Below are 17,000 nucleotides of genomic sequence, written 5' to 3'. Positions count from 1 at the left end.
ACTGAATGGTTTCCTTAATTATTTAAAAAACATGATTAGAATTACTGTCCTTTTGCATTTTATCATCCCAGTTCCTTAATGGACTTTTAAATAAAGTTTCATCTAGTCATTTTTAAAAAAGAAGATATGGATTAAATGAACTCATTCTGGAAAAAAAATTATTTTTTTTCTCAGTAATAAAAAACTCTTATTCCTTTGAATTAACTTGTTCTTCTGAGGTACAAAAATTGGATGTGCTGGAATATCTACACAAGTTCTTTTACTTCATAGTCAAACTTTCTGTGCCTTTCCACCTCTATGAAATAAGATGATTTATTTTCCGGAAATTTTAAGTTTTATTTTATAATGTCTAACATATAGAGGGTAGGTATTTATAGCTTTCATGCATCAAGAGTTTATTTAAATTATTCTTACAGAAAAAAATGATTGTTATATATGAAAACCTCTTAGAATAGTCTCTGGCCTATTGATAGCTTAAAAATTATTAATCATAATGAAGAAATAAAAATTAAAAGAGTAACAAAAATAAAGTGAAAGGCTTTAAAAAAAATACCTCAATCTTTTTAGGAATACAGTTCTTTTTCACATAGCTTATGGTAATGAAGATTGATATAATTTTTTGAAGGAAACTATGTTATGTATTAGGGCCTGTAAAAATGTTATGCCTTTTCAAGTAGTAAAACCATTGCTGGAAATTTATTCTAAAGAAATAACTTAAAAAAAAAAAAAAGAAAACCTCATATACAAAGATGATTCTCTTATTTATAATAACTTGAAAATACATACAACAAAAATAAATGTTCCTACATATAGGAATGGATAAAGTATGATATGTCAACTTTCTAAAAAAATGTAGCATTTAAAATAATTCTGGAGCTGTGCAGAAATGTGCAAACAAATTTATAAAATAATGCAAAGTAGAAAAAGCAGAATTCAAATTTGTAGATAAACTAAAATTACAACTGTCTTAAAATCATGTATGCTGCCTGTAAATAAACTTTAGAAGGGAAATGGAAAAATTAAAATAATTGTTTTAGGATTTCAGGCTTATAAATACATTTTTCTTAATTTGTGCTTTTGAAGTTGATTTAATAATGAGTTAAAATTTTACTAGTGATATTTTTAACTGAGAAGTCAACATCTTTAAAAATGTGTTTATCATTTTTTAATTTAAAAAATGAACATAAATTTAGCAGTAGCTTAAGGGGACAAAGGGCTAACCCTAATACAAACACCTGATGATGATTTGTAGTTACTTACTTTCAGTCTCTATTTACAAAGTTGGAACTTAATTTTTTTGTGGCCTGCCTTTTTACTTAATGTTACCTCATTAATAAAATTTTGTTTTAAATGATCCTAGAAGACTCCATGCTGATTGATAGAATCAGCAGATAGAGACACATCACACTAAACTTATGTAGCTAGAAGGGGAAAAAAATTAACATAATTACAGCTGCAAACTAAATCTAGACTTCACTGTATCTGCAAAACTGTGAACTTAGAACTTTCATGGGGGAGGGTGTTGAATAATATACATCTGATAGAAAGCATTTGTCACAGATACATTGACTTTTTGCTTTTGCCTTCTTTGGCTTACAGTCCAAAAATGAACAACTATTAGGATGTGATTCAGAAATCTCAAAGATACAAATTATTCAGTCCAGAGATTTTGATTTTGTTGTTCTAACCATTGTGAAATCATGACAGGAGTGTTTGCAATAATCTTACCAGTAGGCAAAGCAAACTCTAGCGTGTACCAGAATCACCTGGGAAATGTATTAAAAATACAGAGATTCTACCCCCCAGAGACCCAGACAGACTCAGAGTTTCTGGGGTGAGATCCTGGAATCTGAATTTTAACAAACCCTCAAGGTTTTTCAGGGGCAGATGGTCCAAGTTCTAAATTGATGCACTTGTCATAATTTTTTAAAAAGCTACCCTGCTATCAATATTTTGGCCTGTGGCAACTTGTATAAAACTAGGTAGATATTTTCCTAGAGAAAATAGCTCAGTGCCAAAACCAGAGGGAATTATTTCTTAGGATATTGGAAATCCTCTCCAGATGATTTATAACTCCGTGTGTGTACGTGACTCATCCTTCTCTAAAACAGAGGCAAAGGTGAGTGAGGGGGGTGGAGCGTGAATGTACCTATTTTGCCCATGATTAAGAGATGAGAGTGAGGAAATCTGGCATCTGATTTGTTTTCTAAGTTGTATCCTAAAGAAATACAAGCCAGTGGTTAAAAGCAGAGATATCCTTCCAGCCAAGAGGGCATTTTGCCCAGATGGTTATTACCTGTCTCTGCCTGGAGGTATTGGAGGTGTGTGGGGTGCAATAAGATATTCCACTAGTTTTGGCCCCGGCCAGTTGTGAACGCTTCACACTCTAGCTCAGGACAAATTTTTAATACCAAATCAGGTGGTCCTCTGCATAAAAATATACACTGAGTTAATTTTTATACTTAAAATAAGTAGAATTTCATGGCAGGAACATGTCACATCCCCCTTCTACTTCTCTTAACAATAGAAGTCCAACTCATTTTCTAAATTCTCCAAGGCAAACTTTCTGGCCTAAAGAGATTTTTTTTCTGGGGCTTTTGGAAATTCCTTCTGAACAGTGTTTTCAGGCAAGCGTAACAGTGTGCTCAAGGGTGAGTTACTGGAAACATCCTGGCTTTACCAATTAACATATAGTGAGCTGTGTCCCAGACAGTGAGTAGCATTCATTGCGCAGCACGCAGAACACTTGACACTGCATCTTTTCATTCTGGTCTGAATCCCGTAACTATTTTCAGGCAGCATGATTCGGTATACCTGACTGTGGACCTCCATTCTAAAGTGTTAACACACATCTGCGACATATTTGGGGTGGGAGGAAATGATAGCTTGAGCACGTCTTGGAACCCAAAACTTGAAACAAAAGAAGTGTGAATCAGGACCGTGCCTGTTTTACTTCCTGTCTGGATACCATGCATCAAGGTTAAATTAGGTGGAATTTCACTGCTGTCACTTGGGTTTGGAGGTTAGTGGACTAAATGTCACTCCAACCATGGGTCTGAGAGAAACTGATATTTTCATTTTTAATAACTGGACTGAGTCATATTGAGCAGTTTATATGAACCTACCTTGGCTTCTTGACTCTCATAGAATTTCAGAATTTTCTTTCCTCTTACGCATACTCACAGTTGCTCATCAGTGGGTTATTTCTATACACAACACCATCATCTTTTTTTTACTGAATATCTCTTTGGATGTGAATGAGGAATTTCGTCTTTTTGTAGGAGTTTTCCTCCATTCAGAAATGTGAGAAATGATATCAGCTCCTCCAAAAGCAGGCAGAAACTAAAAAGCCAAAACTGAGTGTGATACCGATGCAGTGTAGGCAGTTTTATTTAGATTCAGGGCAGTGCGTCTTGTGAAGACAGAGCAGAAGGATCCCTTGGCAATTTCATCAGAAAGGGAGCAGGTTGTCAGGGCTTTGTCTTGTCTCGAGGACTCCATCCAACTGGGAGTCATATGAAATACGCCAATCTAAGGAACCCAGTTGTCTCTTTTCTCGGTTGTAGTCTAGAGAAATATAGCCAGTAGTTAGAAGCAGAGATGTCCTTCCAATCAAGAAGACCTTTTGTCTATCCAACCCAATTTTCTGTGGCAAAGAGAAAACAAAACAACCACTCTATTTAGTCCCTAAGCCTGAGAATAAGAGGTTTAGTTTATTTTGCACAGGAAGAAATAGAAACACACCACCACTCCCAACAGACCAACCAAGGTGGAGAGCTTTATTCAACTGTTAGTGGTACAAAATGGAGGTCCACCAACCTCAGTCTCCAAGGGGAAAGGAAACAAATTGAAACACTGGGAGACTATTTTGATTTGTGCAGAAATAGTAAAACTTCTGCCCAATCACCTCCAAAACACTTTTCATCTTTTCACTCTGGTCTTTCCATGAATGTGTGTAATTATAGGAATTATTTTTTTAAAGTTTTATTGAGAGATAATTCACATACCATGCAATTCACCCATTTAAAATATACAATTCAATGGTTTTTAGTATATTCACAGGTATGTGTAACTATCGCCAGTCAATTTCAGAACATTTTTATGACCTCAAAAAGGAGCCCAGTACCCTTTAGCTATCACACCCCAATCTCCCCATCTCCCCAACACCCCAGCCCTCTGCAACCACTAATTTGCTTTCTGTCTCTATAGATTAACTATTCCATACATTTCATATGAATGGAATCACAGAATATGTGTTTTTTTGTGACTGGTTTCTTTCACTTATCAAACTGTTTTCAAGATTTATCCTTATGGTAGCATGTGGAACCATGTTTGTTAACTAAAGGATATTTAATTAGCCAAAACAACAACAACAACAACAACAAAAAACACCCTGCTTGAAATAAAGGTGACAAAACACCTATCTGATCCATTCTAATTACAAGATAAAGTATGGTTATTTTCAGGTCTTTTAAATTGAAATTGAAAGAAATTTTAAATTCTTGCTACATTTATTTTTTAGACTGTGGTTGTCTTTGGTTATAAAACTGCCCTGGAAGTTTGTCTGAACAGATGCCTCTTGTCCTTTCAACTCAGCTAGCTTGCATATCTTAGAATTTTGTATCCAAAAGAATTTTATATCCTTAGATTTTGTATCCATTTTGTATCTAATGCTAGAGATTAGCTAAATCTCTAAGGAATGAGGGACAAAGCTCTCATTTTAATATAGGAAAAAAGATGGACCAAATTGGTTATTTGTTTCACCTTGTTAATGATAAAGCCAGAACCAAATTTAGTTCTCAGGCCACGGTGTAGCACTACCACCTGTATATGGGCAGATGCAGTTTTTCTTTTACAAAATCCTTCCAAAATGAAGGAAGGAAACGAATTAATGCTTACTGAGCACTTGCTTTATATCAAATCCCATGGTAAGTGATTTACTTATATTATTTCATTCAGTCGTCGTAACAACCCTATGAGAGCAATACTATTAACCCAACTTATCATTAACATCATGAACAATTACTAATTTTTTAGCATTTACTGTGTACCAGGTAATAATGCTTCAGATACTTCATAGATATTATCCCTAATTCTCAGAACAATCCTGATAGGATGTTTAAGATTAGGGTGAGGCAAGTGAAGCGCTCACCAGATACAAAATTTAAGGGGGGAAGGGACACCAAAACTCAGTAATCAAGATAAATTATATTTATAATTTAATATTTTAATGCAAATGGTAATATGCATACCATTAATAAGGCATATTAGAATGCATTTTTCTAATAATGTAATATAAACTATATGCATAAATAATATTCTAATGCGATATTTTTAAAAGATGAATAGCAATGCAAATAAGTCCATTGATGAACAAAAGATCAAAATTTAAATAAAGATAGACTATTGTTTGTTTTACAACTCTGTGTTATTGTACAATAGGAAAAATCATTTCCAATCAGCCAACTGTCCCTGGGCCTGTACCACCTTGATTTCCTTGCTGGATGCTTTAGGGAAGTTGACAATGGGAAGTCAACAGATTGAATGATGGGAAGGATTATATCTATAGTCATATTAATATTTTTTGATTATAGAGCTTTTATGAACTTTTCACACTTGGTTGAAAATATGGGGAAAATATATATATATATTTTATATATATTTATATTTTATATATATAAAATATATGTTACATATATTATATATATTAATAATATGTATATTATATATATTTTATATATAATATATATAATATATGTATATATATATGAACCTATCTTGGCTTCTTGACTCTCAAAGAATTTCAGAATTTTCTTTCCTCTTACGCATACTCACAGTTGTTCATCAGTGGGTTATTTCTATACACAACACCATCATCTTTTTTTACTGAACATCTCTTTGGAGATGTTCCAAAGAGAATTTTGTATGTTCCATACAGAATTTTCTTTCAGTATGGCTCTGTAAGCGCTGCCTAACAGATTGGCAATATTGTGATCATTTGACACATGTGAAACAGGCCCAGAGAGGTTAGGTAATTAATTACCAGAGGTCACTTAGCTAGTAGGCAATGGAGTTGGACCGCAGACCTAGGTCTGACTCAAAAATCCATGCGCATTCCAAAATTGTGTTGTATTTTTGTTTAAGATGCTGACATAAGAAATATCCAAACCTGCAGAGAACTTTAATGGGTTTATTTGAGCCAAACTGACGACAATTGCCAGGAAGCAAAATATCAGCGGATTAAGAAAATATCCAGAGAATGAAAGTTTTGCCGCTTATTTTATACATTAGAATAAAAGGAGAAGACGTAAGGGGGGTGGGGGTTACATGAAATCTACTGGTGATAGATTAAGGGGGTAGGAGAAAGCAAAGCAGGGAAATCTCGGGGATTAGATGAGAAGTAAAACAGAGAGACACATACTTCTTTTACATTGGTGGGCACAGGATAGTTAATAATTAACATTAACAGCACATAGAGATGGTATTTGGGGAACGAGATAACAATGAGGGGTTCTGTGGTCTCCTGCTCTGGTGTGGTGGGTGTACCCTGAGGGGTCCGGAAAAAGGGATTTCTGACATTCCAAGGGTATGTTATCTTAGATGCAAAAAGACAGTAGACAAGATCATTTAAGGTAAAGATTGACCTTTGTCAAGGAAGCTACAGGCCAAGGATGTGACTACCTGCCTTGACCTGCTGTTAGTTAGGCATTTTTATGTTCAGACCATCCTATGTGGTTAATTTAGGTCTCTGAGTTTGTAGGCCCTGCCATGCTGGTCTCCCCTGAGCTTGTCAGGTTTAGTATGTGGCCCCTTTTTCGTCTACAAAGATATTTGCCATTTTTCTGTAAAAAGCCGGATAGTAAATATTTTTAGCTTCGTGGGCCATTGGTCACTCAACTCGGCCCTATAGCAAGAAAGCAGCCATAGACAATACATAAATGGGCATGGTCACATTTGGTACATGGGTGATCATGCATCATGCATTAGATTGTAACAAAACATCTCGGGCACAAATATGTTATCTCTGAAGATGTTACAGCCAAATTTCCCTGACACCCTACTTGGATATGTTTCTTTTAATGTAACAGAGGGAAGGCACTAAATGATAATCAGGCCTATTTTACATAGGAATTCCTCATTGGATGGGAGACATCACACATCCCATTGTAATTTTCCACTTGTTAACAGGAAATGGCATTTCAGAGTAATTGAATTTCAAAGTACTCTGAAAAGGAAAGGTTAAGTTTCTCTTGTTTCATATAAACTCTAATAGAAACGGTGAAGCTTTAGAAACCAGTTTAACGTGTTCTGTGGTTATTCAGTTTGGCTCTGTTAATGCTACCTCTGAGCAAACTTGACTTTGTAGCAATACAAAACAAAACAAATAACCAAAAAGAAGTTTGCTTTCTGAAGGCATACAAATAATTAATCATTTTAGAAATACCAACATAAAATGGAACTTAAAAAACTGTATTTATGAGGGTGAAGCAATTTAACAAATTTGTTATTCACAAATATCTAGTACTTGCACGCTCTCCAAATTGCCTGAGAATTTAGGATCCAACAAGAAGACAAGTTTCTATACAAGGTGCTGGGAACACAAGACTGGACAAAAAAACAACACAGTATCTGCCTTCACGGACCTTAAATTAGTTTGGAACGTGGCCCCAAATAGGATAAATTTAATGTTTCCTTCATAAAATGTTATTAATTCTGAGAAGATAAAGGTTAATAATCTTAGGCAGTTTTAAACTAAGAACATTAGAAATGGAATGCATGACCCATTTTTATTTGTATGTTACCTTCTGGGCCTTGTCACCTGCAGATATATTTTTACATAGTTTGCCATAATACATGTGCCATTTCACACTCCATTTATTTTATAAACATTACATCATACACACTTTGTAGTATTCATATGGATCATTCTGAATGGCTGAATAAGGTGTCAACAGGTTGATATTTATCTGGGAAACATGTATTGATGCCAAGTCTGAGCCAGGCCCTTTTCTTGGTACTTGGAATACAGCAGAAGATAAACAGACAAATAGATCAGTTATCTTGGAGCTTCTATGCCAGTGGGGGAAATTATTTCAGAATAAGGAAAAGAATGCTTCAGTTATATGATACCAAAAACGAAACAAAACAAAAAACAACCATGTAACATTTAAGGAAACAAAATTCTCTGAAGTGGAATTCAATACAAGAAGAAAGTAGAATAACATCTATAAATCCTGGGGGAAAGAATATTGTTCAAAGCCAGGTCCTCATTTAGTCAAAGAGTTCATTTAATATGAGTGAACTTAGAAAATATGTTATTCATTGTTAGACCTTCTTGAAAAGACAGCAAGAGCCTTTCACCCATGGGTGAATGGAGAAGCATAGGAGAAAAACTCACTGTAAACAATGATTGTATACATTGTAGAACTAAACCGCATAACTGGGGAAATATGGACCCAGAAGATGATTTTTATTATATAGGCAGGCAATTCTCATTATTTATGGTAATGTTCTATACAGTCACTGTAAACACTGGAATAGCAAACACTGCACCATTGATCCCAGGGGAAATACAGGGTTAGGAAGTGCTGAGAGCCCCTGGTTACATTTTTGTTGACTGATCAACACATAATCTTATTTGGTGTTTAAAGATGCCTTATTTAACATGTGTTCATTGACATGGCCAACAGCACTGTAACTCATGCCTGAGCAAAGCTCATCCAACACATGGATTTTTCTCTGTTTAATCACAGCCTTCTTGAGTTTAGGAACACCAGACAGTAAAGACGACCTACATACATGAGGGCTGTTTTAAACAGTGAAATTGCCAAGTAAATGGCAATCTTTGCAGAAGAAGCAAAAAGCATGGCAGTAAATAGACAGTGAAAAATACATTTGTTGTGACAGCTGAAACAAGAAGGCAGAGTGTTGTAGTGTTTGACCTCAGCTGAGAGGGGGTATGTGGGGCAACTCAAAATTTTTTTCCGTCACACTGTGCATGTCCGCAAATGACCGCAAAATCACCTCAGGTATTGATTTTAGGGGTTACAAATAAATTTTAACAAATATGAAACCCACAAATCATGAGGATTGACTGTATTTGGACAATGGGAGCAAAAAGTGTATGTTTGTGTGAATGTGTGTATATGTGTGAAGGAGAGCAGTGTCTTAATTTTCTCCTCTTGGTAGGGAATGAGGAGATAGAACCGAGACAGTAAATAGAACAGAAACTCTCTGTGATTGATTAACCAATACAGAGGCTTTTAAAAATATATTTATTTTTAAACTAAGAAGAAAAAAAAGGACTCACCAGATGAACTAAAAAAAATTTTATAACTAATAAAATTGAGGAGGTAGAAGTCAGGTCAGTGGGGACAAGTATTGAGTGTACTAATGTCCTTGTCACGTATAATAGGACAATTGGTGCCTTCTTTTACTAAAGCAAGAACTAGAGCAGAGTAAGGAAAGAAAACTGTTCTGACAAAGGTCTGTAACAGGACACTTGGCAGAAATCAGCAATATGCTCCACAACAGTCTGAGATAGTTTCCTGATGCTCAAAATCCTTGGTAGGGGTTCACATTGGTGGGTAATTAAGTCTGAATAAATATACCTAAGTCTGGAGCAGTTCTGCCTGTAGTCTCCTTGAGGCCTACTGTCCACTCATTTATTACATCCCATGAAAATGAGATTTAAGTATTTCATATAACTTTATAAAGGTAAACACCGGAAGAATCAAAGCAGGCTATAAACGTCCCAGTAGGAGAAAGAATACATAAATGAAAACAAGAAAGAGAGACAGAGCAATCCATACAGCAAAAGATAGCAAACCAAGAAAGCACTAAAATGAGAAACCACAGCATTACCGTATTAAATTCAGTTATGCCAGTTTGGGTCCTCCAGGAAGCAGACACCAAGATGGGATTAGACACACGAGGGATCTATAGGAGGAGACGTATGTGAAGGATAAAGGAGCCGGGCGTAGGTGTAGGCAGAAAGAGACTTCCCACCATGATGCAGATCTTACTCCTGAGAAAGGAGATGGTAAAGGAAGGAGTGGGGCGGACGAGCTTCAGCATTATCCTGAGACCATTTCAGCCAGGCTGACGGGGAGTCCTGAACCAAAGTCGCCCATTTTTGGTATCCGACATGAAACAGGAATGGCCTGTGTGGCCTGGCACCAGCACCTCACAGTGGTCAGTCATTGGTGAGGAGCAGCCTGGGGAGCCATGGCTTCTGTGTGAACGTGGGGCAGCTGGATGCATGTCAACTCAGCTGTGCTCTTTGCAGAAGGTTCTCTGGAAGGCAGATCAGAGTGAAGCACTTCTAAGGCCTCCACACCAATTGTGTTTGTTATGCCAACAAATGTGAACGCACCGATTTTTCAAAAAAAGGCTCTCAGATTGTGTCGTAAAATAAAACCTAGTTAAATGCTATGTGTAAGACCCCTTAAAACAAAGGGATTCAAAGGTTTAAAAAGGATAAAAACATTCTAGGCAAATGCTAACAAAAAGAAAGCTGAATAACGGTTATAATGTCATGTGGTTGATTCAAGGCAAACAAAGCACATCATTGGAAAAGATATAATTCCTGAAACAGTAAGTCTAGGTAATACAGTAAGAGTAAAAATCTATGAAACTAAAACTTAATAGTTTGGGGAACTTGAATCTGCCCTTCAGTATGTTGTGGTGCTTTGCAAAAGAAATGCCCCATTGTTGGTTTTTAGATACATTATTTCCAGATGATAAGAGAATAAGATTCCTGATTCCCAGACCAGGCCAAATTCCCTGTTTAAATTCTCATTTTACACGATATCTCTGTTACATGGCATATGTCACAGGTTGCTGTTTTACACTGATTTGTGTGTTTTATTTCATTAATGCTTGACTCTCCCTCAGAAATGCCTGACACAGAACCTAGGGTAGAGCAGACTCTTGTTGAACAAACTGCACATTTCCTCTGAGGATTGCAGGTAATACTGGGGGTGCCAAAAAAATATATACACATGGCTTGCATTCATCTTTTCTTATTGGTATATATAGAGTATTACAATTTTAATACAGTTTTTTCCTTTCTTAAAATGTGCATACATTTTTTTTGGTACCCTCTGTATATGTAAAGCTGTTATAATACTTAGTACTGAGAGGAACTAGGAAATCTGTTTTTACTCAGTTCTTGCAATGGACTTTTCCAGAGTGCAATGCCATTATAAAAATAACTCAGACATTTAAAAATACATGAAGTCAGAGTGGTTCTATTAAATGAAAAATAAAAATCCATTTGCTCTGCTCTTCTTGCCTTTCGGTAACTTTCCATTTTAAGGGCTTCTAGTAAAGACTCAGCAAGTCAAGGAGAGTGGTCAGCCATCCCACAGACATGAAAGTTGGCGGTTGCTGCTGAAAAATAGCTTGGGGCCATACTTCACAGATCTCTGAGTCTTCCAAGGACTCTGATGTGTGCCTTGATGACACACTGGCCTAATATTGCTCATTTGGCTTAAAATGAACAGACATAATAAACAGTTCCCTTCTTTGGAATGGGATCTCTATCTTCCCCGGTATGAATTCATTCATAATTAATCTGCACAGCATTCCTCTCTTGGGCAGGTAGGTGGCAAATGAAAGGTGACATAATTTCTCCAGTCTACCTGTGAGTCAGTTACACAACCAGAAACAAAACCCGGTTTAACTGATGGCTAAGACCCAGAGGCTCAGCCCTTCCCATGATACCTCCTGTTCAATAAAGCGACTGAACAGTCAGTTATTTACTCTGGGACTTGCTCTACAAGCATCACACCAGTTTCAGTCCATGTTCTCCAGGAGCATGCAATCTACAAGAAGAGAAAAATGACGGGTACCAACAGATGGAGAAGATATTTACATAGATGAATAAGTTCTCACATCTAAGGCACAGAATAGTGTCTATAGTTAACAATACTGTATTGTATACTTGAAATTTGCTAAGAGACTAGATCTTAAATCTTTTTACCACACACACAGGAAAAAAGTAACTATGTGAGGTGAAGAATGTGTTCACAAGTAACCATATTGTGGTAATTATTTCACAATACATACAAATATCAAATCATAGCGTTGCACACTTTAAACTTACACAATGTTATTCGTCAAATATGTCTCAAAGCTGGAAGGAAAAAAGAAAAAAAGAAAAGTATATTATGAGCATGCCTCACTGTACGTGCAACTTGACAGTGTAGAGTAAAAGGAGAAATGTGTGAATTTGGGGCTCACTGTTTTCTAGGATGAGGGATTTCAAAGCCTCCTTAATTTTTAACCTTCTATTTGAGCTTCTTTTGCCTGTTCTATTTTGGAACTTCACTCACTCCTGCGTACCAGAGCCTTTGCAGGAAGTTTCAAATAAAAGCATACATGAATGGACCCAGATTATTAAGAAAGGGTAAGGACCCAGGAATAAAACTACTCTGAGGCTCAGAATGAGGGAGTAACAGTTTCTGGTTGTACAAGTGTAGATTCACTGAGAATAGGGCCCTGGGTAAATGGTTCCTAAATCCTATTGGAGGAAGTCAGAAGAGATGTTTCCCAAGGCACTCGTGTCCTCCAGTGGCAAGTGAACAACCTTCCCTTTCTTTTCCCTTCCTCTAAGGATGGTCATTGCAGAGCCTTGCCCACTCTCCCGAATGTCCCAAAGGGCCATCTCCAGCTTGCAGCCACGGATGATTTGTTGCAACACTTCACCTCCTACTTGGCTGTTCTCTCTCAGCCGAGCAGGATGTGGGAGAGTGGGTCACAGCACAGTTTTAAATAATTCTTATAATGAAAAATACGATACATTCTTCCCAGTCATTATATTATTATGCCTGGATACTAACATTGAGCAGAGGATTACTTTTAACTTTTATTTGATCATGGTTCTTCACGAAGGCCTTACATAATGTTGCAAAAGTAATTCTGTCTCCATACCCAAGGACCCCAAAGCCCTCTTTCCTTCCCACCCGCGTTCTCATCTTGCAACTCGACCTTTAGTTTATTTCCAACTCCCTATTCCCTTTCAAACAGTCTTAAACATTTCTGTCTCCTTTGGTTTTCTGATATGAGAACACACAGCCTCCCTCCTGCTTTATGTGACACTGGTATGGCCCTGTCCTCTTTCTTCTTCCTTTCATTTAAGCTTTTTATTTGGAAATAATTTTGAACTTGTAGAAAGCTAAAAGAATTAAAAAAAATACACAGAACACAAATAATACTTTGCATAGATTCATCTATTGGTAACATTTTGCTACATATGCCTTATTTGTTCTCTCTCCATCCCCGGTTTTCTTTTTCTGAACCAATTGAGACTAAGTTGTCCATTATATTTCAGTTGTACGTCTTAAGAATTAGGATTTTTCTCTTATGTAACCATGGTATGGTTATCAATCAATTAATTTAACACTGATACCAAACTTTTATCTAATTTGATGTCCATATCCCAGTTTTGTCCATGGGCCCAATAATTTTTTATGTTCTTTTTTTCTTCCATCACAGGATCCAGTCCAAGACCAGATATTGCCCGTATCTTGACTCTTTAGTCTCCTTTAATATAGAACATTTCCACAGTCTTTCTTTTTTCATTTATGACATTAACCTTTTTAAAGATTCAGGTCCCTTTTTAAAAGAATAGACTATTCCTCATTTTGTGTTTGTCGGATTTTTCCTCTTGGTTAGATTCAGGTTATACATTCCCCACTGAAATACTAGAGAGATGATGTTGTGTCATTCTCAGTACATTACAGCGAGAGGCACATGATGTCTGTCTGCCCCTCACCTGTGATGCGCGTTCAGGTAACCTAGTCAAGGTGCTGTTCAGTTTCTCCACTGTGCAGTTACTGCTTTCCCCTAATCACTAACAAGCAATCTGTGTGAGACACTTTCAGATCATATACGTATGCTCCTCCTCAAGCCACCTCCCTCTCGGTTCAGCACCCATTGATGAGTCTTACCTAACCAGTCTTTTTTTTGGGGGGGGGTGTGGAAGGGGAACAGGACTTTTTTGGGGAACAGTGTGTACTTTCAGGCCTTTTTTTTTTTTTTCCAAGTCAAGTTGTCCTTTCAATCTTAGTTGTGGAGTGTGCTGTTCAGCTTCAAGTTGTTGTCTTTTCAGTCTTAGTTGTGAAGGGCGCAGCTCAGCTTCAGGTCCAGTTGCTGTTTTCTAGTTGCAGGGGGCGCAGCCCACCATCCCTTGCGGGAGTCGAACCGGCAACCTTGTGGTTGAGAGGACGTGCTCCAACCAACTGAGCCATCTGGGAGCTCAGCGGCAGCTCAGCTCAAGGTGCTGTGTTCAATCTTAGTTGCAGGGGGCGGAGCCCACCATCCCTTGTGGGACTCGAGGAATCGAACTGGCAACCTTGTGGTTGAGAGCCCACTGGCCCATGTGGGAATCGAACCGGCAGCCTTTGGAGTTAAGAGCATGGAGCTCGAACCACCTGAGCCACCGGGCCGGCCCCCCTAACCAGTCTTTATCATGATGATTGTAAAATGGTGAGCCTCAACTCTAGCCTTCATTCCACATTTGCCAGTTGGCACTCAGCATTATACTATAAGTAAGAGTCCTCCACTTATTTATTTGTTTGTTTGTTTATCCATTTATTTGTGATGGAATCATGGATTCCTAGTTTTTTCCAAAGTCCTATAGCTCATTAGTGTCCTTAATTATTTTGTGCTCAAATTATCCCAGATCTGGCCAGTGGAAGCCCCTCCACCTGGCTCCTGTGTCCTTGTGACAAGTTTTTAAACACTCACTTTCTGCCATAACAAGATGCTCCAGGCTCATCTATGCTATTCTCCTCCCCACCCCTGACTTTTCTTCTAAGGCCATCCTTAGAACCTACTCAGTGGGATGAATGCTTGAAGGTGGTGCTTGAAGAGCAAAGAAGAGGGTCCAAAAACGCCACCGTGCTCAACAGTTTCAGATGCTACTGAAAGGCTCAGGGCAAGGCACACCCCGTTCCCCACCGCTGTCTCAGGTCGGTGCTCTAAGCAAGAGGTGCTTGGACCATGAACTTTCAGTTATTGAGCCCTCTACTCTGTGCTGGGATCAGTGAGGGATACACAAGCTTATAGGGCACCATTCCAAGGAGATTGTGGTCTAGCAGCATAGGCAGGCACGTATATAAATACCCATAATACACCCTTGAACGTGTTTTCATTGTGCTGTCACTAAGGTCCATAAAGGGGCTCGGGGAGTTCTGGGATGAACAATATTTATGGTTGGGAGAATTGGAGAAGGCTTCATCGAGGTGACTTTTGGGGTTAGACCCTGAAGGAGGGTAGAATTTGGAAAGATGGCTCTCCTGGTGAAAAAGGAGTCACTACTTATGAACTCCTTATCAGTATGACTTTGCAACTTCATTCAACTACCGTGTTTCCCTGAAAATAAGACTTAACTGGAAAATAAGCCCTAGCATGATTTTTCAGGATGCTCGTAATATAAAATAAGCCCTACCATAGTTCCCTGAAAATAAGACTGGGTCTTATGTTAATTTTTGCTCCAAAAGACACATTAGGGTTTATTTTATATTACAAGCAGCCTGAAAAATCATGCTATGGCTTATTTTCCAGTTAGGTCTTATTTTCAGGGAAACATGGCAGATCTAGCCTCCTGCTAGGTGCTGTAAGGCACATAGAAAGAACTCCAGCAAGTGTAGGACAGCATTCTTACTTGATGCCCAACTAAGGAAAGAACTGTCATGATGCCATGTATTTTTTTTATTTTTAGACACAGATGAAACATGTCCTTCATTCACAAGACTGAGCTTTCACAGTGCAGTGGTTGGTACGAAACTAAATGTGAAGCTGATGCTCTACACAAGGAGAAATCTGACCTGCGCACAGGCTCTCAACTCCACAGTTTTAGGGAACTTGAATGTAACCAAGAAAACCACCTTCATTGTCCATGGATTCAGGCCGACAGGCTCCCCTCCAGTTTGGATTGGGGACTTAGTAGAGGGTTTGCTCTCTGTAGAGGATATGAATGTCGTTGTTGTTGATTGGAATCGAGGAGCTACAACTGTAATGTACCACCATGCCTCCAGTAAGACCAAAGATGTAGCAAAAATCTTGAAGGAATTTATCGACCAAATGTTGGTAAGGGAAAATGCTCTTCGATAATTCAGGACAAAATTGAAACTGGCCCATTATCTGGAGAGTTAAAGCCAAGAGATGTCTGCAATGAACATGCGGTGTTATTTTGTAAATCCAAATAAGCCCCAGGGAAGGTGGAGGAAAGGGCTGGAGGGAAGGTCCCTAGGTATGGTTGTGCAGGTTGTGCACTGCACAACGCACCCATCTAAGTGAGCATCACTGTCCTTATAGACATTGTAGAATTGTATGTGTATTATGATAACTTTCCAGTGAATGACAGAAATGTGTCCTGAAAAAGGGACATTGTTTTCTAACTCACATGAAGTTGTTCTGTGTGTAGCAGAGATTCTGTGTAGGGGTTTCCCTGGCTTCAATGCCTAGAGCTTCCTCAACTTTATAGCTGTTCCTTTTCCTAGCAATGCCAAAAGTTTAGTGACCGGATTATCCAAAACCAAAACTGATACCCATGATCTGATGAGAAATTCTTTTGTATATTTGATTTATGTTTTTAGTAGACTTACCGAAGATTAAATAAATCTTAAATTTTATTTAGTGATCAATCTTATGAATTGACCCTTTTATAGAAAAAAACGTGGCTTGATAGCAGGACTATTTCAGAGAGAGCCACTGTGGCCAGAAGTGGCATCAGTTTTATTATACATGTGCTCCGCACCTAAGCCACAGCCCTGGAAAAGTAAGCATTAAAATGACTCATAGCGCCTATCTCAGCAGACTATGGTCAGTGTGGTCCATCCCCACCCTGCTTTCTTTCCTTCTTTCCTTCCCTCTCCACAGTGGATTCATATAACTGAATCAGCATGAAGATAAACGTATTGTTGTCCTTCTCCCCAACTAGTAAAGTTTTAAAGGTGTCTCAGCTTGGTTTCCAGCAGAAGTATAAATGG

The 17,000-nt window shown here is 37.9% G+C and overlaps 1 protein-coding gene across 6 annotated transcripts in view; it reads left to right on the top strand.

Annotated features, from left to right (window-relative positions):
* LIPH (lipase H) overlaps positions 1–17,000 on the top strand; it is a 37,055-nt gene that overhangs the window by 326 nt on the left and 19,729 nt on the right. For 2 of the 6 annotated variants that reach the window (XM_074328992.1, XM_019735843.2), the window contains exon 2: positions 15,731–16,098. In XM_074328992.1, coding sequence (XP_074185093.1) covers positions 15,731–16,098 — 368 coding nt within the window. Of the gene's footprint in view, positions 1–5,828; positions 7,828–14,303; positions 14,494–14,825; positions 14,979–15,730; positions 16,099–17,000 lie in introns of those variants that run through there. The other 4 variants (XM_074328998.1, XM_074329003.1, XM_074329016.1 and 1 more) reach the window with 4 other exon arrangements.

Source organism: Rhinolophus sinicus, linkage group LG01 (genome assembly GCF_036562045.2).
Source record: "Rhinolophus sinicus isolate RSC01 linkage group LG01, ASM3656204v1, whole genome shotgun sequence".
In the NCBI taxonomy this organism is placed as follows: domain Eukaryota; kingdom Metazoa; phylum Chordata; class Mammalia; order Chiroptera; family Rhinolophidae; genus Rhinolophus; species Rhinolophus sinicus.
The sequence above is the reverse complement of the archived record's forward strand: the minus strand, read 5'-3'. Positions and strand labels throughout refer to the sequence as shown.